We start from the raw sequence: 27634 nt of genomic DNA on the forward strand, positions 1-27634 counted from the left end.
TGTTTTTAAGAAACCACCTGGACGGTCGATTTGGTTGAAAAAAAGGAAGAGATGTTTCTTTTTTGAATAAAATGTAATAGTGAGCTCTTGTTTCTCCTGCATGTGAGAGTGATTAGGGTTTATTTAAGCCTGAAATCATCTCCCTGGTGAATTGCTTGAGGATTTCTTTTTCCCTGTGTCCTGAAAGGGCACGTTATTCATTTGTGCCGTACTGGCGGTAATGTACTTGAGTGACTACAGAACTTGCTGCACCTGCTGCCACAGCCATACATGTCACATGGGACAGTGATGATCAACCTATTGTCAAACAACATATCCCAGAATGCCCTACAGGCTAGAGTTAGGACTTCAATAGTTCAATAACAGATGAATGTTGTAAGTTTGTGTGACCCATTGACTTAATCAGTAAAGGCATGTATGTAGCCCTAGAAAATGAGTGAGACTTCACCTTTACCCATGATTTCTTTAAACTGAAATTTGATTGGCTGATATGAGTTGCTGCACTTTGCCTGTTTTCATTGTTTTTTGTACTTCTTCACTATTAATCAGCCATATCGTACTCAGGTAGTTTTTTAAAGTTGACCCATCTATTTGCTGAGTTGCTGCCATGAAATGTCACCCAAGAATGTTCCCTGCAATAGTCCCTATTAAGCCCAGTTGCTTTGACGACGGGGGGGCTAAATTGAATGACTGCAGTAATGTGTTTTTAATTGGAATTAATACATTTTTCTGCACAGCGTTGTGTGTTTTGTTGAATGTTTTTTTCGGAATTTGCCAAATGCTTCCCCCCCTCCCCATGTTTGACAAAGCAATCTTCTGGATCTCTAGCATGGTCACCCTGGCACCCCCAAACGCATTCCCATTCCCTGCTTCCCCAGCCTTGCTTATTTATGCTGATGGGTTTCATAACTCCCAGGTAACCTTTGGGGTTTTAAACCAAAATGTGCTTTTATTTCTGTACCGCAAAAAAGTGAAATGAAATAATAGGTCCTTTATTAATACACTAGTATCCCTAAAGTTTTGCTTAGAGAAGGGCTTTAACAGTGGTATCTCTTCCTGACTGTGCTCTCTGACAGAGGTTTATGAATCACTAAAGTTGTTGGATAGATAGGTATACAAATACTTTGTTGGGTAAGACAGGTTGTTGGGTCCGATCTGTCCGCCGCAATGTCACAGTCCCACTAAAAATTGCAGATTGCCGCCATTACTAGTAAAAGAAAAAAAAACAATAAAAATGACATAAATCTTTCCCGTAGTTAGTAGACGCAATAACTTTTGCGCAAATACGTTTATTGTGATTTTTTTTTACCACAAATATGTAGCAAAAAACAAATTGGCCTAAAATGTTAAAAAAATTTGATTTTTAAAGTTTTTTTTTTTGAGAATGTCATATAGCAGAATGCGAAAAATATTGTTTTCTTTTCAAAATTGTCGCTATTTTTTTGTTTATAGTGCAATAAAAAAAAAAATCACACAGGTGATCAAATACCACCAAAAGAAAGCTCTATTTGTGGGAAAAAAAGGACGTCAAATTTATTTGGGTAGAGCATCGCACCACCGCGCAATTGTCCGTTAAAATAACGCAGTGCCAAATCGCAAAATAGGGCCTGGTCATTAAGGGGGAAAATCTTCCGGTCTTAAAGTGGGTAAAAGCAATTATAACTTTTTCCATTACATCTAATATAAGTGTCTGAATTGGCCTTTATTTTAACTTCATGTTACCCCTGGCACATAGACTCAGGCCTAATTATCAGGGGGGGGGGGGCTCAATCAATAGTCAACACCACTCAGAGGTTCTATTGCCTTGCACACTGTAGTGTTTGTGTTTTTAATCTGTTTAGCTGATTGGCGGGACCATATCTTAACTGTGTAGTTTTTCTAGTAGTAGCCCAAGTCAGTAAATGTCGTGCACAAACTACTGTATATTTGGAGTATTTACTGCCTTTTTTATTCTTTCTTTTATCGTTGTCTCATGTGCCACCTCAGCTTCCACAAGGCTAAATTCTTCAGTGACACTTTGAACTTCAGACACCAAGCAGCTGCTGTGCCTTGTCACTATTCCACAGGGAAGTAAAATAAAAATGTGATAGTCCCCCAGCGCTTTGTGACTTGGTAGAAATGCAGCTGGATTGCAGTTCTAGATTGCATTTATGAATGCTTGATGTGATTAGTTGCAAGCACCTTCTAGTGTAACAACACAGGGCACTGTAGACAAAACAGGCATTTTAATTGACTTAAAGTTCCTTAAATGCAGGATATTGTTTATCATTAACTGGTGACAAGAAGTAAATGAGGAAAGTATGTCTTCCTGAGTAATGTCAGATAGGTTGTTTTACAGGCTTTTGTTTTCTTCAAAGCCTTGCTGACTGGTCATGCTCTCAGGCTGTAGATCTTCTTGAATCCTGAAAATGATTAGACTCATACAGAATAAATAAGGAAATTATATATATATATATATATATATATATATATATATATATATATATACAGTATATATATTTTTTAAATCAACACATTTAAAGATTGCAACTGCATATGATTCTTTCCCATATTTAAGTTATATTTTTACATACACTGTATATGAGCAAACAAAATTAGCCCTTTGCAAATTCTGTTATGATGCAAAAAAGCTTTTGAAAACGTTGAACCTGATTCTCTTCTGATTATTTGTAAGCATTTGTACTCATCAGCCAAAACTAACAGTAGATCCAGAGCCTGATTTGTCATTTACACAACAGGCCTGTGCCTATGGTCACCACCCTAGGAGGGGTGCCTGAGATTGGCAGGGTCCCTTGTGCTTTTGACAGCTTGCATTGCTTCAGTTGTTTACATTTACACAGGATTGCTTACAGTGGCTGCTGCATAAAAGAAGCATTCATTATAGGCTCCCTTTATACAGGAGCCCCCAACCAAATATGTCTAATATGTCAGGTAAAATACCTGATTACCTGTGCAAGTTCTTTAGTTTTCAGTGCACTGATTGGAAGAAAAAATAATGTTTCTTAAAGCGTAACTGCACTCTTGTTGAGAAAAAAACATTCCCTGATCAGGCGAATCACTGGTCTTGCGGTACATCCGTCCCCTTCGCATGCTCTTTTGGGTCAGAGCATTCCCACAATTCCCAAACACACCCAGGCCCTCATTTTCTACATCTTCCTCTGTGCCAAAATGGCGATAGCCAGGCAGTGGAAAATGCCTTCGGTTCCGTTGCAGCTGGCTAAGCGTAAGATTTCGTGGATGATGGCACAGGAGAAGATGTATAGCATTCTTGACGACTCCAGAGCGAAATTCGAGCGGATCTGGGAACCCTGGGCAGCTTATGTTAACGTTACTATTTGACCGGCGTCGGGCCGCTGGAACCTTCTACTCCCTCTTGCTCTTCCTCTCTTTCTTTCCTCTCTTCTCTTGATGCCTGTCAGTTTCCTATCCTATCTATTCTGCCTTCTTCTTTTTCCTTTTCTTTTTTCTTTTCTTCCTCTTGATTGCTCACATTTGGTTTATGTTGTACTCAGAGTGTTTGGTTACTAACCCCGCTTGGTGGGGTCTCTTGGTTTAAGCCCAGAGCCCCTGCCAAATGTTTGGAATGGGTCTTTGATAATGATAATTTCTTATTTTTCTGTTCTTCTCTATGATCGGGAATACAGGTCCATCTCTGTTTGAGCTAGGGACTGGGATTTGCTTACCTATACCTGGTTCTCCTTTGGAGTCCTGGTGATTGGGATTCCACTCGTTTCAATAATATTGGTTGGGTGCTCCCACCTCGAGGCACAGTATGTTCCCTTTTGGGGTGTCTCGGGGGTGGAGCTCTGCCATTGGGGGGTCGCCCCTGTTATCCGCTAGCTGGTATCCCACTTTTTAGGCTTTTCTGGGTCAAGTTTTGGTCCCACTTACACTGACTTATTCCTGGTGTTTATATATACGTGTTGCTTTCTGCACATCCTCCCCATATTGCTGTACTTCATGTTTCTACTACCGCATGTTGTGTTACAGTTTTAATTTCTGTACCATTCCAGTTACTGTTTGTACTTGATATTTTCGAATAAAATTTATTGAAATTTAAAAAAAAAAAAAAAAAAAAAAACATTCCCCTCTGGGTGATCTCTGTACATTGCAGGGATTTTAACAAACTTTGTTGCAGATTCCTTCCTTTTGATATTCTGAACAAATCATTGTTTGTTCCTCTGTTCTGAGTGGGTCAAATGGGAGTGGTTTCATAATTATCTATCAGCTGTGCACCTGCTCTAATGAGAAAATTGCTGGGCCTGCATCCCTTTAGATGTGTTCCTATTGAGATTATCTCACCAAAAATTAACTTTTTGTTGCAGGGGATGCCAGAAATCTGACTTGTATCTTAGGCAGACTTCTGGGAAAATTGGTGAGCCAATCACACAAGCAGGAAATGATGTTTCTGGGGTGTGGTCAGTACACATTCTGTGTACAGAACATCTCCAGGTAGCCATATTGCATTGCATTCTCAGAAAATTACAACAGCTTCAGATTGAAAGGGAAAAGTCATTTTTAATAACATTCAATTACAATATGACTTGTGTCGCAATTGTTTACGCTATATCGTTTTTTCTTTATTTGCTGATTTTTTTTCCCCCGCGAAAGTTGAGTTACCCTTTAAAAATTGGGGTTGGGAAATGGCATCTGCTTATATTATTTCTAGATAGAAACATAGTTATTGTGCAGAATAGGCATTCTTTGGTAGTACACTGGTGAACCTGTGAATTGAATGATATGATCCCTCAGACACACAGGTGTCAAAATGGAGCAACCATTTAGTTACTTTGTTTCCATCATTCAGCATTCTAGAAGTAATCTTGAATTCTAAGGTACTGTAGTGTCATAGGAAAAAGTGATCAAATATGTTGTTAACAAACCTCCTTTTGAAGTCCAAATTTTTATACTAACAGCATAATTAAGCAGATGCAATATTTTGGAGCTTTAAAGGTCTCCTTCATAAAAGCATATGTAAAAAAAAATGTAGCACTTATCTAGTGTGTCCATGTCCTTAATAAAAATGTGTCCTTGCTAAGTGTCAGGAAGGAGCACCCCGAAAGTGTTGCTCTGCCCAGGCTAAAATGGTGCTTTAGGGACTTCAGTGTCTTTCGTTCCTGTTGTCCCTCCTTATCTCTTATTTAAAAGAAAAAAAAAACAAACAATAAAGAGAGTGATGGGAAGCACCCAGTGGCGGCTGGTGCTCCATGGGCTGGGGGGGCAGGAGATGGACCACACCATACCCCCCCGGACCACACCAGCTCGCACACCATACCACCCCCCGCTGGCTCACTCACCTGGACTGACGTGGAGGGCAGGCAGCAGCGGCGGCTTCCCCAGCAACGGCGGCTTCCCCTACATCTCTTCCCTCCTCCTAGTCCTTGGCCAATAGCTTGGCCTCTCCTTTCGGCCAATTGGGAAGCAAGCCTCTGGCTGGGAGGAGAATCAATGTGATAATAGCGAATATTCATTCGCTATTGTCACACAACTGGGTGGGCTCTGCGCCCCGAGCCCACCCTTTTTTGAAGCCTATTAGAGCCTCTGGCTCTAATCATGTGCTTAAAAAAAAAACCCCATTGAAATCCATGTGTCCGGCGCCCTGTATGTAGATTAGAGGGCCGGGCGCATGAATAGAGGGGGCGGCGCCCCCAATGCACCAGCTGCCACTGGAAGCACCTAATTTATACATAAAGAACTATGGTAAGGAGTAGAGAGTAGAAAAAAGAAAAAGAGTAGTGGGTAGCGATTCGCCATTTTATCTTGCTTGGGGTACCTGAATTAAATACAATGATAGTTTGATGGTTAGTTGGTAAACAAGCCCAGTCAGCTATTTTAAAATTCAATACAAAATCAAATACTGTACAACATTTTCTAATCGTAAAACAGTCTGAAGATCATGAAACCCCAAGATCCCCCCAGGTATAGCACTGCTCAATCAATACAGGTGCATTTACTATATATATATATATATATGTAACAAAAATGCTCAATCAATCAATATATACATTCATAACATCCAGATATGTGTGTCTAAATCCAAATGTTCAACCGATATGTTAAATAAATCAATAAAACATATAGTAGTCCGTCTTGATTTATTTAACATACTGGGTGGATATTTGGATTCGGAAATAGAGTTTTCCTTTATATGTTTCCCATATGGACACATTACCTGGATGTTATGAATGTATATATTGATTGATTATTTTTGTCACATTTTTATTTGTATGTGTTTCATTGTTATATAGATATGAACTGGAATTGATTGGATAGTGCTGTACCAGGTGGGGATCTTGGGATTCCATGACCTTAGGACTGTTTCACAATTTATAGGGGTATTTTAGGTATGGCAGTTATTCTTCTAGGATATTCTCCTTATAGGGGCTGTATAGTGGCTATATATACTATATTACCAAAAGTATTGGGACACCCGCCTTAACACACACATGAGCGTTAATGGCATCCCAGTCTTAGTCTATAGGGTTCAATATTGAATTAGCCCATCCTTTGCAGCTATAACAGCTTCAACTCTTCTGGGAAGGCTGTCCACAAGGTTTAGGAGTGTGTCTATGGTAATCGTTTGTTTGTTCTTCCAGAAGCACATTTGTGAAGTCAGGCACTGATGTGGATGAGAAGGCCAGGCTCAAAGTCTCTGCTCTAATTCCTCCCAAAGGTGTTCTATAGGCGTGAGGTTAGGACTCGGACCAGTAAAGTTTCTCCACCCCAAACTCGCTCAATCATGTTTTTATGGACCTTTCTTGTGCACTGGTGCACTGTCATGTTGGAACAGAAAGGGGCCATTCCCAAACTGTTCCCACAAATTTGGGAGCATGAAATTGTCCAAAATGTCTTGGTATGCTGACACTTTAAGAGTTCCTTTCACTGGAACTAAGGGGCCAAACCCAACCCCCGGAAAACAACCCCACACCATAATCCCCCCTCCACCAAATGATTTGGACCAGTGCACAAAGCAAGGTCCATAAAGACATGGATGAGTGAGTTTGGGGTGGAGAAACTTTACTGGCACGCACAGAGTCCTGACCTAAACCAAATAGAACACCTTTGGGATGAATTAGAGAGGAGACTGCAAGCCAGGCCTTCTCATCCACATCAGTGCCTGACCTCACAAATGCGCTTCTGGATGAATGGTCAAACATTCCCATAGACACACTCCTAAATCTTGTGGACAACCTTCCCAGAAGAGGTGAATCTGTTACAGCTGCAAAGGGTGGACCAACTCAATATTGAACCCTACGGAATAAGACTGAGATACCGTTAACATTTATGTGCGTATAAAGGCAGGTGTCCCAATACTTTTGGTAATATAGTGAGTGTATTTATCTATTCATTTATTATTGTTGCGTTCGTATTAAGTCACCATCCTAAAGCATAGAAGGGTTGAGTATTGATTTATTTTTTTTATTTTCTAATCACCATGGAATAAAGTATACCTAAATTCTTTGTATCAAGCCCCGCTGCCAATGTTTTGTTTTTTATTCTTTAAATACTGAATGTGACTGGAGGTGGCACATGAGGTCACCCATAGATCTTGCTGGTTTTAGTGACTTGACTAGCAATAAAAGCTAAGAGTGCCTCTTCTGTTGTATTTCACTGAGTTATAGTGCTAAATTCTCCAGAAAGGGGCTTTCTCCTGGTGAAATATTGACTTAATAAATTACATTTAATAACCACAATGAAGGCGCCAAGTTTTGTCTTTGTTGTATAATTCAGCAACATGTCAGTGTTGACTTTTATTCATGATAAATTAAAGAAGGTCAGCAGGCGAGCTCAGATACAAATTAAGTATTCTGACAGTGCTAACACCTGTATTTTTTAGAACTGGGACAGACCAAGGCAGCAGAAACTCCACAGCTGCTTTAACTATTAAAATGCCTGTGATTATGCCTATTATCCTGTTCTGTTAATGCCATGGTTTACACTAATGGTCTCCAAACAGGTGGGCCGTGGGCCGGATATGGCCCTTTGCATGCCTTTATCCGGCCCTTATCCCACAGATATGAAGTGCAATTCCTCCCACTGATACAGACAATGGGGCACTATTCCTCCCACTGACCCAAAAGATGGGGCACTATTCCTCCCACTGACCCTCATGATGGGGCACTATTTCCCACACTGATACCGATGATGGGGCAATATTCCTCCCACTGATACCGATAATGAGGCACTATTCCTTCCACAAACACTGATTGGGCACTATTCCTCCCACGGACCCCAACAATGGGGCACTATTCATCCCACTGATACTGACGATGGGGCACTATTCCTCCCACTGATAGCGGCGATGGGGCACTATTCCTCCTACTGACCCCAACAATGGGGCACTATTCCTCCCACTGATACCAACGATGGGGTACTATTCCTTCCACTGATACCAATGACGGGGCACTATTCCTTCCATTGACCCCAACGATGGGGCACTATTCCTCCCACTGATACCAACGATGGGGCACTATTCTCTCCACTGACCCCAATGATGGGGCGCTATTTTTCCCACTGACCCCAACAATGGAGCACTATTCCTCCCACTGATTCCGACAACCGGGCAATATTCCTCCCACTAATACCGACGATGAGGCTCTATTCCTTCCACAGAAACCAACTATGGAGCATTATTCCTATCACTAATACCCATTTTGGGGCACAATTTCTCCTCCTACTGACCACAGGTGCTACGTATTTGTTTTACTCCCACTGGCCACAGTCTGGCCCCCCTAAATTCTGAAGGACAGTAAACTGACTCTTTGTTTTAAAAGTTTGGAGACCCCTGGTTTACACAACTGGTAAGATAAGAACAACATAGAATTCACAAGTAAATACCATAGTATAACAGAGGGTCAGTGGTACCTGTTCAGTAATGGGACAGTTGTATAAGAACATGCAAAAAGTAAAATGCATGTTTTAGAATTGCAGCTTTCCTTTTTCCGCTACAATTTAGACTATTAAAAAAGAACCATCACCAGAAGAAAAGAAACGTTGTTAACCACTTCAGTGGATCCTGTGCATATAGCACTTGCAGAGCCGTGGTGGTGAATAGGTAGTTTGTTCTCCCACCTAGCCATTCAACAACACTGACAAAGACACAGAGACAGATTTCAGCTCAGCAGAGGGAGCATGATGGGAAGTGCACAGAGAGACCACACAGACCCCCCCCCCTCTTTTTAAAGCATTTGTTACCCCAAAACGTCATATTCCTGATACATGGCCTGATGTACCATGTATTTGAATGAGAAAATATCCTGTTCTCTTTGTATTGCTTCCTTTGTGTGAAATCCCTAGTGTTCCTACCAGACCCTCTGCTTCCTAATTAAAAAATGACCACACTAAGCAGGACAGCACACTGTGGTCAGTTCTCTAGCTATGCTGGAAACCCAGCCTGCTCTCCTCCAATGATCATATTTGTCCTGACACCCCCACGCTGCACAGCCGTTCCCTGGCAAGCTCAGTGTGCTGCTTCTTCTCCTCCCCCCAGCTCTTATGCAGCTGAAAACAGAAGGAATGTGATCATTTATTTAAAAAAAATGAAAAGGGTATTTATAATGTTTTTTTTTTATATCTATACACACATTTTTTGTCTTTCATTTCTATTTTAAACTGAATGGATTGTTTTACAGGGTCCTCTTTTACAATCACTTTTAGCTGCTAGATGAAACATTGCTCTGCTGTGCAGAGTGGTTTCCTCATGTCTCCTGTTTAGTTTACACTGAGCCCAGACCTGTCTCTGCCCCCAGATATTTAGGGCACAGAGAGATTGGAAACTGTCAGCTTGTGTTGTGAATGATTGCAGCTGGAGAAGGGTGCTGTCATTCACAAAAGCACAAGCTGACAACAACACTCACCGGCTACTACACTTGTCTAAGACATCTTTTTGTAGTAGTCGGTGTGTGCTATTACCAGATTATGTTTTTGTAAATGAAAGTGCTACTCTGTAGCTGCAATCATTCAGACAAAAACTGATGGCTTACACTCTGAGCCCTGAATAGCATGCAGCTGGTCCAAGCTTTGCATGTACTAAACAGGAGAAATGAGAATATATGGCGTTTTCTGATAAAAAAGAGGACAGGGCTTATTACTGGCTGTAACTCCACCCCATAGAAACGTCCATATTTTTATGCTTTTGCGGTGGAGCCATAGCCAGAAATGACAGAAATTAAATATATTTTTTTTTAACATCCACTGCTCAGATTTTAATGGGGACAAGGGCTCTGTGCACAGCCTTTAACATTTAGTTTCTTCTGGTTATAGTTACTTCAACAAACCCAATTCCAGCACATATTTTTCATTCTGTTTAAAGTGGAGACATATTGGAAGCCCAGTTATTTTTTTTATTGTTGCCACTGTCCAGCTTGAGGAGATTTCCCCCCCACTTCAGGAAGTGGGGGGAAATCATCCCACCTGGTGTTCAAACACAAATAATACTATTTTTTTTGTAGAGAGTAAAAGAGATACAAATCTCTTTTGGGGTTTGTAGCTTAAGTCCCCATTCAGAAGTTACCATCACTTCCTGTCTAGGCAATGGGTGTCAGACAGAACAGGAAGTGAAGAGGATATCACACACACAAAAAAAAAACTAACTGATAGGCTTTCTAATCTGTTTTCTTGGTTAAAGACTCCAAAGTGCATCTGAACCCCAAAAAAAGATTTTCTATCTTACATGGAACAACTTGAAATTTTAATTGTACCTAAGAAGTACCTAAAAAATTGACGGAATTGCTCCTGAAAAGTAGCACTACACTTCCTGGGATGTGAGTGTACCTAGGTACTTCTGTGCCTATTGCCTCGTAGTTCTATATCCCCATTGTGAGATCTAAGACACTGCTGTCTCTAACTACTAGTCTCAGGAGATTTGAAGTGAGAACTGGTTTTGTCACTATGGTGCTGCCCACTGTTCCCTGGAGGCTTTGACATAAGGAAGCAAAGCCCTGAATCTACCAAGATGGTTGCTACTACACAGAGACGCAGTGCAGAAAAAGGCATGGCAAGTCAGTAATGTGGATACAATGAGCTTCAAGCAGACCACAGGCAATACTGGTGACTAGTCCTTTGCCTTCTACCTGCTTTTTTTGTGCACATCTTCTAGAGTTCAGTTCCTCTTTAAATGCCTGATGAATGGCAGTGAGCATTTTTTAAGGATTCCTTGCCTAAAGTAACAGGAGTAAAAAAAATTTAAGTAAGGGGTAACTATTTTCCCTTGCTGTCTGTTTTCTTTACCTTAGGATGGCCAAACCAATTCAGCTGGTAGGTCAGTGAATAATTGCTTTCATCAATAATACTTCCCAGTGCTTCTTGCTTTTCCTTTTATTATTTTTTTAGGACAGAACAGTGGCAGATCCCACAGTAAGGATTGGTTGCTTCCAAAAAATGTTTTGTATTAGGTGGCATATGTGCCAAGAACAAACTTGTATATATGTTATGCGTTTTTATGCCCCAATTGGCAGGGTTTCAGTGTGTGATGTATGAGTAGAAGAACCCTTCTCCCATCACAACCACCACTCGCCTGAGAGCTACAGATACAGATTGCACGTGTACAAAAGTGTTCCCTTTCTGGTTGAAAGATTCCGCACAATGGAAAGTATCAGTTAACAACTCCCCATATCCAACAATCATATTTAGACTTTAGATGAGGTATGATGCTGATTTGCAGCTAAGAAATAGCTCCAAACTTTAGTAAGGCTAGCCATACACGTATAGATCCTTCCATCCATGCTAAATAGCATGAATGAAGGAATCTCCCCTGCCAGCTAGGGTATTCTGACAGCCAGAACCTATGGCTGTCAGAATACCCAACAGTATCTGCAGCTTATGAGATGCAGTCTCTGTTTGGCCCACAATTTTCAACCCGGCTTGAAAAATAGACTTTTATTGCTTCGGGTGGTGCTGACAAGGCCATCCATTGCCCGAATTCTGGCCATTTCAGCAGGAATTTGTCAAATTTGCCTAAAAGTGATTGTAAAGTCTCTTTTTTTTTGGTTAAAAATAACAAACATGTTATACTTACCTGCCCTGCAGTGTTTTTTTCACAGAGTGGCCAGGATCCTCCTCTTCTCGGGTCCCTCCATGGCTCTCTTGGCCCCCCTCATGTTGAGTGCCCCCCACAGCAAGCTGTTGCCACCCGAGCCAAGCCAAAGCTCCCTGTGTCTATTCAGACATGGAGCCGCGACCTGGCCCCGCCCCCTCTCTCTCCTCTTTGGCTTACTGAATTTTACTGATAGTAGCAGGAGCCCATGGCCGCACGCTACCGGCTCAGCCAATGATGAGGGAGAGTCTCGGGCAGTCGAGACACTCCTGCAAAATCGCTGGTCAGAGATGGGTAAGTATTGGGGGGCTGAGGGAGGCTGCTGCACACAGAAGGTTTATTATCTTAATGCATAGAATGTATTAAGATAAAAAAAGTCTACCTTTGCAATCACTTCAGGTTCTTACATGGGCTTTAATAACATTTTAAATATGGAGAAAAACACCAATATTCCAATATGTTTTGAAATTGTTTACAGACAACATTATTTTCTATAACAATTGTGTATGCCAAACAAGAATGCTTTTAATGTGTATTTTTGGCAAACGGTTACTAGAACTCTACAAGACATATGAAATATATGACCACCAATCAGGTAGAGATCATGGAATAGAATATTTCATTTAGTACTGAGCATGTTTTATCATCTACTCTGGTCATATCATGACGTTATCTAGTTATTTGAAGTTAATTACGCAGACCTGTATTAAATACAAATCAGTCAACAATGAGAAATTAATCCACCCAAATGTGTTTCAGTCACTACAGATAAAATATACTGCGGCGCCAGCAATAACAAGCTATTCACCTTATATCCCTTACCCTTATATCTCCTTGATTTTAAATTACCACGAATGGCAAGTGCATCTGCTACACAAATTCACATAGGGCATCACCTGACAATAAACTTCATGTCTGTACAGCGGAGTGGACTGTACTGAGCTTTTACAATCTCTTAATTGAATTAGACACGTTTTTTCAGAAAGACAGGAAAGCATAAGGGATGGGTTCCAACAATTTTTTATGGCCTTGTCACAGTGCTGGAGTCTGGACCTTAGCAGAGACCTTGTTTAATCATATAAATAAACTAGCAGAAATGGGAGATTTATCGTTGTCTAATAAGACAGCCAAAGTATGCATCAACATCTTTGGTTTGACGCTTTTTCGGCACCAGTTAAAGGCTTAGAACGTGAAGATAAGGTTAACATTAAGCATTATATTTTGTTTGTGTTGTCATATTCATTTATTTTATTCACGTATTATTGTAGATGTTTCAAGTTTGCATCGAAAGATGAAATCATCCTTTGACTTCTTATATTGGAACTGGTGACAAGAGATCTGTATTGCTCGTCTGCTGCAGGGTTGTACTGCCTAATCTTTTGAGTTTTTTTTTATTTTATATTATGTGGAATGTAGTAGAAGGAACAAGATTCTCCTTGCTCAAGCAGAATGAGTGATAACCTATAGCTGGGACAGGAGCTATGGCTGTAAGGTCTGTGCACAGGATATCCAATAGAAAATAAGTGAAGTCAGTGGGTGAGTCCCCCTTTACATGCAATTCTAATTATTGATGGCCTGATACTTTTGCATAAAGGTTTTTAGGTGTTTGGTAGATATAGGTTATAGGTATACACAGGGCTTTTTTTCTGCTGAAACTTGATGGAACTCAGTTCCACCACCTCTGGCTCAGGCCCTCTGCTCTCTGCTCACCACTATTTCTTGTAAACACAGAAATCCAGCTTTTGTGTTTGCAAGTGACAGCTTGTCTCTCAACGGCTCTCAAAGATCTGACCTCCCAAGTGGCTCCCACTAAGTGCAGGATGGGGACAAGGGAGATGCAGGTGCTCGTGGTGCAGTGTGGATGCCAACACCCCCACTAGATGATCTCCCTGCAAGTGAGAGAGGTGGAGCCACCTACAGTGTGCGGGGAGGTACAAGAGTCATCTGGATGCTTCAGCCTAATGCAACAAGAAAAGTAAGGTGGAAGATGGTGGAGCTTTTAAGGAGGGGGGGAGACTATAGGGGCAGTGTAGGGGGGTTGCATGTAGAGGTCAGAGCTGAAGAGGGTGGTTAGGGAATGCAGAGGCAAGCAGGTGTGGAAAAAGGCTGAACTCTGCACTCTGTGTGTAGCTCACGCCTAAACTTTGTGTTCTGTATGCAGTGAACCCCTGAACTCTGCACTCTGCACATAATGCGAAGGGGGAGGGGTTTTTTGGGGGGGGGGGTGGGGGGGGTCGTGGTTGAGTTCCTGCACCTATTTCCTGAGAAAAAAAGCCCCCTGGGTATACAAATAATTAGACATATACAAATATACTAGTTGTCAGACACATTATTCCCCTGGCACATTGAAAACCAGTCCCATTTGCAGACATTATGCTGCCATAGACACACCTGTTTGATGACATTTTTTGTTCCACAAATCAGACATCCGATAAACCAGTCAGCAATGGCAAATTAGGTTTAAACATATAAAGTTCCCAAAGTCATGTGATAAAGGTCTGAGAAAACAAGCGATTTCACACTAAACGTTCAATTATCTAGTAAAAATATGAAAAGATCACTCACATAAAAGATCTTTCACAAATGAAAATAACCAGAATAATTACCTGTAGAACTGGAATATTTATTTTGCTCTTAATCCGATGAGCAATCTTTTTGTTGTCACAATCAATTGTATGTAATATGCATGAACTTTTCCTTTATAGAAATATCAGTTCTATATTTTGGCTCAAGAGAGGCCATAAATGGACAGATCTTTCCTCAGCAGGTACAGGAAATGAGAGACCTGGTCATCACCACAAATCCAATCACCACAATTCCAGTTTTGCCAGATATTTTAACCTGGCTTGCGTGACATTACATTGTGCTGCATATACAATTTAAGGTCATTCCCCTTTCTACTGAAAAAATGAGTTCTGCTTCAATTAACTTATGGACAGGAAAATCGCTCTTGTTGTTTCTGGCCATCGGCGTGTGCATGGCAAGATAAAAACCTGTGCTAAGTCAAAAAACTTAATTGGCAATAGTTATACAAAGCATGTACCTAAAGGTGTCTAGATGCCTGTACTTCCTTTACTTTTTATGTGAGTGCCCAGAGTGTCCAGAAACCCTTGACTTGTTATTTATGCAAATATTAACTACAGCTTGGAAGTCTTGGCCCATCCCTACTGTCTCCCCTGTCTCACTATTAGACAGTGAAGCCACCATTTATAATAGTGAAACATGGAAGTTGGTGGACCAGAGTTCCAAACTTAAAAAGTGAGGTCACAACTTGTACAGTTAAGTGACCCATGCCTAGGGTTTCCCAGGATACCCATAAAGACAGTGTTGGATCCTGTAGATAGTTTTTTGCATCCCTATTTCCAGTTCAGTGCTTTTAAACTATGCCCAAGTTTGCTTTAAAGAGTAGGCATGCTGGCTTTGTACATAATTTCTTTAATAATTTTGTTCAGGAATTAGTCATAATAGTGATTTATTGCAATGACTTATCTGTTATGGCTTACAAAGTTTCCATCAGATAACCCACAGCTTGAAAGCAGTACCATCTGCTGTACTGCCTTGGAAGCTATCCTACAGTGCTCTAGGAATCCTTTGCCATGTTTGAAAAAAAAAAAAACAAAACAAAAAAAAAACAGATATAAAACATCAGTTTAAAATCATGTTAACAAATAAATAAAATTGGCCCAAGACCATTACAGCTTCTCTCTAAAATGGCTCTTTTCACAAATTGACATCTGCCATTCCCAGAACTGTGTACAGTGAAGAATCCAATGTAGCACTTGAAAATGGCATAAATCAGCAGAGCGTGCAGCAGTGGTAAGTATTATTTATTTTTCTTTATATGCAAACCTTTATCAAAATTTCAAAGTAGTGACAAAAATTTCCAAAGTAGTGACCTTCTCTGTAACAGTGGCTTTAGCCTAGTCATATGCCCAGTACACACGATCCGAAAATCGGACGACGTTCCGTCCGTTTTTGTTTGGTTGCTAGGATCTCTCAATTATATTCGCAAATGGGAGAGGTTACTTACAATACGAATTTTCTCGGACGATGATTCAAAAGCTTCCGGTATGCGTAACCACGCTGTAGCGTGTGAGGGGAAATGATGTCTACTGCTCATGCGCTGTCTACTGCTCACCATTTTTTTCGGACGAACAACATACTGATAATACGATTATCATACGATGTGTTATAATACGATCAAAATTTTTATGCTTGCACGACCGGATAATATCGGGCGAACTGTCGTACTAACGATCAGATTATCGTCCCATCTTTTCACAAGCGTTATTTTCGTCCGATTTTCGGATCGTGTGTACGGGCCAATAGTCATAATTAGTGATATTTGATGCTAGTGGTCTTAACCCACCAGAATACCACTGGCAGTAGTTGAATTGGCCCCAGTACTAGCAATACCCAGGCAGAGTATGGCTAGTCTGTGTCTAAAGGCGACTAGGCCACTGATACATTTAGTACAAAGTGTCTGGTCACTATACCTGACTGTTATTCCTAAATCCAAATTTATCAAATCCAAGGCTATATACAAAGAAATTATATTCAGTATATTGTTTACATCCATGTTGGTGGGATGAGTGTGCTCTACCAAATGAGACCACAGTGTGAACTACACTTACACTAATGGAATAAAAATCAATCATTTATGAATTGCTGCAACAGTTTTGTTTACCTATTTGATTGGGATGAAGAGATGGCAGACATAAGAGGTAATGCTTAAGCAACAAGACTTAAAGATTTACAGCTCTCGCACACAATTCCACTGGAATATAGAAAATAGAATGCTATGGACTCCATCGTGTGTACAAAAATAGATACATAGAGAAGTCTTTGAAAGGAAATTCCATTTTTGTTTAGAAAAAAAAATTGCTTCAGTTCAGTTATATACATTGCAAGCTTGATTACTGATTCCTACTTGTAACTTTTCTGTGATTGCAGACACATGCATTCCAGTCACTTCCACCTTCCTGTGTTCTGAAAAACTTCCTTATACCTGTATTTACACTGATAAACATTAACTAGTAAATGGTCCAAAGGATTAGGGTCACAGGCATCAATAAAAACTTGACAGAAATATGTTCGCTTCACAAGTTTATAAAAAAAAAAAAAACAATGAAAACAAAGGTTTTGGCTGGAGTTGGACTTTAAAAAATATCTTTTTGGGAAAATTTTATAAAATAAATCTTAGAATAGCTTTTTCCATTTGTCCTAAAATGGCCATAGAGGGAAATTCAGCCAGTTCATCAAGAGCCCTGTCAAATTGGATTCATCTATGGCTGTTCCGTTCCAAGTTGATCTAATGATTGACTTCTTATGAAAAGGCTTGTTGGAAATTGGCTTCAGTACTGATCAGGGTACGTATTCTGACAGCGGAGGAGTCTGCACTGTCAGAATACAATAGCACAGCTGGGGGGCATTCCCCTATCCACCTCACTTTTGTCAATGGTGAATCCCTTCAGTTTTTTTTTTTTTTTTGATGAGCCTGCTGGCCAGCTATAGTGACATTCTTGTGTATTAGGCAATGTATACTTGTATATTAGGTAATGTATACATGTTCTGCAATGATTGACTACTTTGTTTCTAAGCCCAGCAAAAAAACAAAAAATTGACTTTTAATTAATTTGCACCAAATGAACCTGAAAGTCTCTGGTCAAAAACAATAATCACATTTGTGGTTTTCCATAAATGCTTAATGTAACCCATTACATTATTTTTTAATTTACTTTCAATTTAGTGCCCAAACACACCTGTTGATCCTGCCAGTATAATCAATAGAAATTAATTGCCTGTAATAAGTAACTTCCTGTAATTAAATTTACCTTTCTGTAATAATGCTAAATCATTGCTTTGGAGTTTACCCCCAGTGTTGCCACCTTCCGAAAAGTGTTTCTTCATTGAGACTACAGAGCTGCGTACTGTTGTAGTTAGCATCATCACATCACTTCTCTGCCCATCTCTCCTTCCACCTTATTGTGTAGCCCTGTGCTGCAGCTTCCACTTCTCCACCCCACCCCACCCCACCATTTGACAGCTGTCAGATCTGCTGTTTAGGCACTTCCCCAGCTTCTTACATCAAGCCCAATGACTGTTGGGATTTGTAGTTTTTAACAAGAAGAAAGAGAAGAAGGGGTAGAACCCCCAAAAGCTTCTCTTGAAAATTAGTGCAAAAAAAAAAAAAAAAACATTCCAAGTAGTACTTAATAGCATTGGTGCAACTGCACTAATATAGTAACGATCAAAATAGGCATTGTTTTTTGTGATGCTGCACCTGCTAAATTACACGTGTTCCACAGGTACAGCACTGGAAAGAGGCTGTTATAAGGTATAATTTGTGAACTGTGCTTTAGTGATTTTCTTTAATGTCACATGGAGTATGGACTTTTAGAAAATTTTGCATGACTTTAGGCATCCTTTACATATATATATATATATATATACAGTAAAACCTTGGATTGCGAGCATAATTCGTTCCGGAAGCATGCTTGTAATCCAAAGCACTCTTATATCAAAGCGAATTTCCCCATAAGAAATAATGGAAACTCAGATAATTAGTTCCACAACCATTTATTCATAAATCCTTCAATTTATAGTCCATATAAAAAGATTATAGCATTGCGATAGGTTGTGTAACCATACAATGTCCATCCTTAAATGACGCCTCCACAAGGGGATTGGAAGCAAAATCCAGCAGGAGCTATAGGGTAGCAATATGGTTCCATTTAATGAAGGTACAACATTTAGCAACTCACATGGTTGATGAATAAAACAGGCACATCTAAGTATGCAGGCATCCGGGGTAAAGCTGTCCACATAGACCATCTTCTGCACCGCCGGCTGCTAGTCTGTAATCCTGACCGGGAAGACCACCCTGCAGTAAAGCGATCTGAAAGCGAGGGGCAGCATGGAAAGGATGACGTAGATGGCAGTGCGGAGGATGGTCTATGTGGACAGCTTTACCACTGATGACTGCATCCTTAGATGTGCTTGTTCCAATCATCAACCATGTGAATTGCTAAATGTTGTACCTTCATTAAACTTAGAGGCGCCTCTCTTCTCTTTTATACTCAGCTGTGACATGACGCTACTTGTATATCAAGACATCGCTTGTATATCAAGTCAAAATGTATTTGAAAATTTTGCTTGTCTTGCAAAGCGCTCTTAAACCAAGTTACTCTCAAACCAAGGTTTTACTGTATATATATATATATATATATATATATATACTGTATATATAAATATACAGTATATATTTCTACAGGTGCATCTCATAAAATTAGAATATCATCAAAAAGGTAATTTATTTCAGGAATTTAATTAAAAAAGTGAAACTCATATATTTCATATAGATGCATTACACACACAGTGATATATTTCAAGCATCTTTTTCTTTTAATTTTGATGATTATGGCTTACAGCTAGTGAAAACTCAAAATTCAGTATCGCAGAAAATTAGACTATTACATAAGACCAATAAAAAAAAAGGATTTTTAATACCGAAATGTTGGCTTACTGAAAAGTATGTCCTTGTACAGTATAGTATGTACTCAATACTTGGTCGGGGCTGATTTTGCATGAATTACTGCATCAATGCAGCATGACATGGAGGCGATCAGCCTGTGCCACTGCCGAGGTGTTATCGAAGCCCAGGTTTCTTTGATTGCGGCCTTCAGCTTTGTTGGGTCTGGTGTATCTCATCTTCCTCTTGACAATACCCCACAGATTCTATTGGGTTTAGGTCAGGCGAGTTTGCTGGCCAATTAAGCACAGTGATACCATGATCATTAAACCAGGTATTGGTACTTTTGGCAGTGTGGGCAGGTGCCAAGTCCTGCTGAAAAATGAAATCAGCATCTCCATAAAGCTGGTCAGCTGAGGGAAGCATGAAGTGCTCTAGAATTTTCTGCTAGACGAGCGTGCTGACTTTGGACTTGATATAACAAAGTGGACCAACACCGACAGATGACCTGGCTCCCCAAGTCATCACGGACTGTGGGAAATTTTGCAATTCATTTGGAAATCAAGGTCCCAAAGTCTGGAGGAAGAGTGGAGAGGCACAGAATTTAAGTTGCATGAGGTCCAGTGTGAACTTTCCACAGTGATCGTGAAAGAGACAACCTCAGCCTGGGCTCCCGCCAGGCCATGCTTCTAATGCATTTCAAAGCAAAATTTCGGGTGTGGCCTCGCGGATGTGCAGCACCAGGGACTCTCTCCCTCCTTTCTCTAGTGACTACAAGAGCTGAGACAAGCTTCACTCCCTTACTGGCACTCCCATAGCAGCAGACTCAGAACTATCCACATTACTCCCCAGATTGTCAAACGAGCAGCACACCAATCTTCAGAGCGTAACAATAGATTCCACCCCAGCAGCAATAGACCCCACACAACAATAGACCCCACTGCAGCAACAATAGATCCCCCTCAAAACAATAGATCCCCAATGGTCCAACAATCGACCACCCACAACATAATACCACACCCAGTAACAAAAGATCCACCCCAGCAACATTAGACCTTCAGCAGCAACAGCAGATCTCCCAGTAGCCAGCATCAACAGACCCTCCAGCAGCTAGCAACAATAGACCTTTCCCTCAACAGTAAATGCCTACCAGTCTAACATAAGACCCCCCAGCAACAATATATCCCCCACCAGAAACAATAGACCCTCACAAAAACAGATCCCCACTAGTGACAATAGATCCCCCAGCAGCCAGCATCAATAGACCCTACAGCACACCTCACACCCCTTGCTATTACATACACTCAGTGTTGGAGGTGACGGAGCTGCGTTCCTCCACGTTCCCGCTGAGAAAAAAGCCATATATACATCAATCAGCCATACCATTATGACCACTGACATGTAAAGGGAATATCGTGTTACAATGGCATCTGAAAATTGGCAGGATATATTAGGCAGCAACAGAACATGTTGTCCATAAAGTTAATGTGGTGAAAGCAGAACAAAATGGGCATCGCAATTTATTGAATTTGGGTCTGTCCAGCCCACGGTGACCCGTGTCTACGGCCAAAAGCTTCTACAACAGTCACATGAACATCAGAACTCGGCTACGAAGCAATGGAAGAATGTGGCCTGGTCTGATGAATCACGTTTTCTTTTACATCATGTGGATGGTAGGGTGGGTGTGCATCACTTACCTGGGGAAGAGATGGTACCAGGATGCAGTATAAGAAGGACAGTCGGCAGAGGCAGTGTAATGGTTTGGGCAATGTCCTGCTGGGAAATCCTGGTTCCTGCCATTTATGTAGATGTTAATTTGGTGTTCCTACCTCAATGGGTCAGGGCTGTTTAGCAAAAGGGGGCCATACTCAATATTAGATGGGTGGTCATAATGTTATGGCTGATCGGTGTTTTTATATATATATATATATATATATATATATATATATATATATATATATATATATATATAGTTATTTACATACACTGTATCAATAAATACTATATATATTGCATTGTACATGATGTAAATGATAAGTGTGCGCGTGTTTGTGTTTTATGCCACATAGAAAGGTGGTATCCTTAATAAACAGCAAGCAGCATTTTTTTATTTTTATATAGCCATATATTGTCATTGTTTAACCATCCAGTGTAGAAAATGAAATAAAATCTAAAAAATATGTTGTCATCAAAACTTCAATAGAATACACTGTTTATGTCAAGAGGCAGAAGCTGAAATACGTATGATTGGGCTTAGTATTTTTAATCCGCAAGACATAGTTTACTCCCTATGAGAAGCTGAAATATTTGTGCATACCTATAACTGATAAACTGTTTTTATTTATTAGTACCACTATTAGGAATATTTTCATTTTGAGGCAAATGTCAGATTTGCAACTTAGATATTTAAAACGTTATAGTTCAAGTTCAGTAAAGTTTCTTTGTGCTTGCTTTAAAATAATTGATCTCCAAAATGATAGCAGGTAGATATTTTCCTGAGCCCTAATTTTTGTTTTGTTGACAGATATGTTCCCTAAGCTGAAAATACACAAAAGCATAATGCATGTGTAATAGCCAGTATAACGTTGTGGGTAATAATGGCATGCAGCACTCTCTAACGTAAATCCATAGGATGTTTTTATATGTGTGTGACAGTTCATATAATGTGATGTTCTTGACAGCTATTTGGCATTCTTAAGGTGGTACTGTTTCTCTGGATGTTTATCCCGTTTCCAATGGCAATTGCACCACCAAGTTTGGAACTTCGCCTAGGCCTGTTTTGGTTACATTGAAGTTTTTTTTTTTTAATTTGCAGCTCTGCCAGATTTAAATGGTGACTTCACCAGCACTGAGCTAAAATGAGAAGGAGGGGTGGTGTGCACTGAGAGAGAGAGAGAGAGAGAGAGAGAGAGAGAGAGAGTGAGAGAGGGCCAGAGCATTACATCACCATCTGGAGGGGAATCAAATGGGAAGGATATGACTCACACAGGCTAGTTAAGCTTTGGCTCTGGTTCTACATACACTCATTCCAGGGCTCTCGTGTTCTGCGCCTCAGCGGGGAATACAGAATCAGTGATGTCCATGAGGTTAGTTGTTCATTTTTCACTTTTTTTTAAAAATTATGATTTTTTTTTTCATCTTTCAGAATATTTATTGCATGCATGTTATAGCACCAGGGACACTTGTCAGCGTACTTTACTAGAAGTTTTATTGAGTAGCAGCTAATAGAGTTAAGAGTATTTAGTGATCAGTTCAGCTAAGAACTTGTGATTGCAGTGTGCATTCCACTTTAGAGATGAGTAGTCATTAGTGGGTTAATGAGCGAGGACCAATGGTTTGTAAGTGATGTAATGTTGGCTCTGCAGCCCAGTTAAGTAACGTGAGAGTGAAAGAGGTCATAGTTACAAAGTAGTTACCTGTTCTCCTGGGGGCCATAGTTTATTATCAGTATCTTGAACATGATGAACTGGCTTTAGCCTGCCATCACTAATTATTCACAGACTGCTTCTTTTATCTGTTATTAGAAAAAAAAAAAACCTAGTATAGTTGGTTTGGAGAAAAAAAAAGAGAGTACAGGGATATTATCACAGCTGCAAATTATTTTCTGCAAGTACCGAGAATATTAAATTGTTGAAAAAAGTTGGGCACCTTATCCCCACGTCAAAGAGGGGAGAAGGTGAAAGTTTAACTAGTTAATTGAAAAATGAGCTTTCTGCAAAAGGGTTCAAGATTGTTCTCATTTATTAGAAGAAATTCTATTTGCAAAAGAAATCCTGAGAGTGCTGTAATCCTACAATGACAATGTGTGATCAGATTTCCACTCTTGGGTTAGTTTTGCAGAAACTTCCTTCTTTTATTCCACACTTTTTTTCAGCCTGAGCACAAAGTTTTCTTGTACATAACAAAAGCTCACCTGAGCAAGGAGAAACCTTGTAGTATACAGCCGAGAATACCCTATAAGATATTGCTTTAATGACCCAATGGAGCGTTTTTATCAAATTTCATTTATTTCAGAAATAAAGCCTATTGCCACTTTTGTATTGAGCAGTTCATAGAGTTTAGGCTGAGATTTTGTCAGCTTTTAGACTTACAATGTAATAACAGTTTGATTAATGATCTGCAGTATCCGGCATAGAGAAATGGCAAGCTTTTCTATAGCACTTGGGGATTTAAACCATCACAGCTACTGATTTCCCACTGCTGTTTACTCTGCAATGGCAGTGTGAATTTTGAAGTGTGAAAGGGATTTCTGCAGTTTTATCTTCTTCACATGTTGATACAGAAGCCATTGATTCTCTTTTTTTGTGTTTTACTGATTTCTAGTAACTGATATGATGTTGAAAGTGGTTTAGGTAGGTGCAAAAGTATCATCACACACTATAGTAGGGAATGGGGACCATCGCTGTACCATGAATACTCAGCTTTTGTAGAAATGAACCGGTTAATCTCCAGCAGAGATACATAAAACTTGTTGTAACTGGCAGGAAGACAACCCTGTGTCTTATGTTCCCGTTGATCAGGTTTTCTTTTCTCTTTGCTGCATGTTTCAGTCATTTTATGTAAAGAAGTCATTTTAAAAGTGTCATTCAAACAGAATTCTCACCAGCTAACAGCAAATCGGGGTAAGGCAGTGTTGTGTTTTAAATCCAGTAAAGTGGTTTATGCAGACAGTGGCTGGATTCCACAAAGCTCATCTGCGAGATGTCTCGCTGGCCTGACAAGAGCACAACTTGTAGAGAGGGAATGTATTGACAGACAGGCAAGCTGCTTCATTCATTTCTGGTCCTGATCTTGTGGCCAATGTCATGACACAGTCTGCTGCAGCAACGATGAGAGCATGGAGGGTGCAGAGGTGTGACCTGGGAGGCACAACTTGCTCGACTGTTGCTTTTAAGTTGTTGCTTTTAATGGAATTACTAACTCGATTCTTAATTAGATATATCCTAAAGCATTTTTATTAAACTAAAGCAAAACTGTGACCTTGGACATAGATATGATGGGATGGCTTATATAATGTGATGCTGTTGATGTACACCTTGACTTTGTAATACTCACTTTTTACTGATTTATTAAAAAGGGACAATTTTTACCAAGCAAAATGGTGTTAATTTAAAGCACCTATGCACTTTAGGGATAAACAAACTTCAAATCGTTAAAGGGAATGCAGGTTAACTGAGCAGGCCTAAATGTGTGCTCTATTTAGTGATTAGTAAGGCTCGGTTTCCACTAGTGCGACTTGCGGTGCGACTTGACACATGTCAAGTCGCACAGCAAGTCAAAAGCCATTGTTTTCAATGGGGCTCGTTTCCACTGCCGCGGCTTCAGTTGCGGCGACTTCAAAAGTAGTTCGTGCACTACTTTTGAGCCGTCTTCAGTGCGACTTCCCTCTATATATGAGGGACAAGTCTCACTGAAGCCGCAGTTTACTTTCACTACGAAGTCGTGCTAGAAGTAGCACGACTTCGTAGCCGCACTAGTGGAAACCTAGCCTAATAGAGGAATCCTTTTTATTTACAGTATATGTATGTCATATCATATGAACACATACAGTATACTACCGATGCAGGGCCACAAAGTAAATTAAGAGTATACTACTGAAAGTAATTGGTTTTACATTGAAATTCTAAGGCTTGCTTTTTATTACTGAGGCCTACAGTGAATGATAAGATTAATCAGGGAAGGAAATTTATGTGAAAATCAGTCTGGAAATATTGTGGAAGTTTGTATCGAGTGGATGTCATATGCAGATTTACGTAGAACATGATACAACAAGTGTCATGTTCATTATAAGGTGACAATTTACAAGGCAAATAGAAACATAAAAGGTTGATGGCAGTAAAAACACCAAGTGACCCATTAAGTCTCCCCCCCCTTTTTTTTTTGTAATATATATATATATATATATATATATATATATATATATATATATATATATATATATATATATATATATATAATATATAATATATATTTGTTTTTGTTTAAGAATAGATCTATGTTTGTCCCAAGCATGTTTGAATCCACCTAATGCTAACTGGCTCACTACCTCTGCTGGAAGTCTTTTCCAAGCATCAAGTACTCTTTCTGTAAAATAATACTTTCTAAGATTTGTTTTGAACTTTTCTCCTGCTAGTTTATGTCATGTCCACATGTTCTTGATCTTAGCTTCATATTGAAAATACTGCCCTTCTGAACCTTTTTCACTGCCTTCATGTATTTTAGGGTTTCAGTCATGCCCTTCTTTCCTCCAGACTGTACATATTAAGGTTCCTGAAGTCTTTCCCAGTATGATTGTTCACTTTGCAAGTGCACTTGGCAAGGGAATTACCCCCAGAGCTTGGTGAATGTGGTGAAGCTGTGTTGACATCCACCATCCAATCGTGAACAAGCAAAGTTTTTGTTTTGTTTTTCCTGCACATGATTGGGTATTTTTTGCAAGCTAAAGGAAAATTCCCTTGCGGAGTGTGACTTCACTTGCAAAGTGAACAGCCTATTTGTCTTTAGTAAATCAATACCCTAATATTATTTTTATTGTTGTGATGTTGGTTCTGGTGCATAATGAAGATATATTTTATTGGCTGTAATGTAAGTGGAATATATAATGTAGGATATATTTTGACACATTACACTCATCCTGTCAAAAACGTATCATGCTGCTGTGCTTTTACAATGTAGATTGCAGAGAATGTAATTATTTAATAAGTAAATAAGAAAGTACCCAAGCATTATGTTTTAGAAAGGCACTGAACTTTGTTCTTTGGATATCTTCTCCCTTAGCAAAAAATATATCTTCAAAGTGCCAATGTATTTCACTTGTTTAAGTCTTACTCCTCCATCACTTTCTAAGACATTCATTTTCCTATATGACCCTTCATAGGTACCACTTAGAATGTGACTGTTATGTGCGTTCCCAGCCCACCACAAGGAGGCCTGAGGCTTTGTTACTTTTTAATGGCAATGCCTATTCTGTGATTTTATTCACTGATTACAGTATATCTCATTTCAGAAATGAAGATAGATTAATAATTGGAAATTCTTTCTGTATGTAGTTGAGATAAGCTTATATGAATAATGTATACCAACCAGATTCACTATTTTATTCAAAGTGACAAAAGAGCTGTTTATTTTCTAAATATTGGTTGCTGTATATTTAATAACCTTGTATATAAATGTGTTCTCAAACATGTTAACGCTTACCAAAAAGTACTGGGACTTATTTCCCTTTAAGGAGTCGTTTTCACATCATCGTGTATTCATCTCTATTACCCAAACAGGTTAAGAGGAAGATTGCATTGTTTAAATTACCCTCAACATGATTCGTTATTTGAAGTGTGAAACCATGCTAGGGTAAAAAATGTTCCTGTAGTAATATAAGTGTGATCATTTACTCTAAATTTAAAGTGGTTGTAATGGCTTTTTTTTACCTTAATGCATTGCCTGCATTAAGATAAAAAAACCATTTGAGTCCCCCCCCCAGCCCTCCCAAACACATACCTGACGCCAGTCAGGTGTGCCACTATAGGAAGCAGCTTCCTATGAGGGCACACTGAGAAGAGGAGGAGGCAAGAGTGTCCATGGAGTACCCGAGAAGAGGAGGATTGGGGCTACTCTATACAAAACCATTGCACAGAGCAGGTGAGGATAAACTTGTTTGTTATATTAAAAGAAATGACCCGTCGCAATCACTTTAAAATGATAATCATTTGTTCCTAAAATCGTTGGGTATTTAAAAAGGGTTAAAGCTTGTTGGAAAACTTACATTCTTTTTATTAAATATTGGTTTAAAGATAAAAATATGTCAAATGTAAAAATGATCATTTAAAGTGGTTGTAAAGGCTGAAGGTTTTTTACCTTCATGATAGAATGCATGAAGGTAAAAAACCTTCAGTGTGCAGCTCCCCCTCAGCCCCCCTAATACTTACCTAAGCCCAGTCCCGATGCAGCAATGTGCACGAAACCCGAGGCTCTCCGGGGTCTCTCCCTAGTGACTGGCTGGGATTCAGCAGCAGGAGCCATTGGTTCCTGCTACTGTCAATCACAGTCAGTGAGGCAGGAGTGGGGGAAGGGCAGGGCTGAGCTGCGCTATCTGTCTCTTATGGACACAGAGAGCCAGCTTGAGAGTGAGCACG

At 39.8% G+C, this 27634-nt stretch overlaps 1 protein-coding gene across 4 annotated transcripts in view; it reads left to right on the forward strand.

The window, feature by feature from the left end:
- The window catches only part of CREB5 (cAMP responsive element binding protein 5), a 593699-nt gene that overhangs the window by 403996 nt on the left and 162069 nt on the right, over positions 1 to 27634 (forward strand). Inside the window, exon 1 of one of the 4 annotated variants that reach the window (XM_082257538.1) lies at positions 22522 to 22591. The exons of the other annotated variants lie outside the window; for them this stretch is intronic. Within the exon in view, the coding sequence (XP_082113664.1) occupies positions 22581 to 22591 (11 nt within the window). The 5' untranslated portion in view covers positions 22522 to 22580. Of the gene's footprint in view, positions 1 to 22521; positions 22592 to 27634 lie in introns of those variants that run through there. 4 annotated transcript variants of the gene reach the window in all.

The sequence above is a fragment of the Pelophylax lessonae genome (genome assembly GCF_965119305.1).
Source record: "Pelophylax lessonae genome assembly, chromosome: 5".
Taxonomy (NCBI): Eukaryota; Metazoa; Chordata; class Amphibia; order Anura; family Ranidae; genus Pelophylax; species Pelophylax lessonae.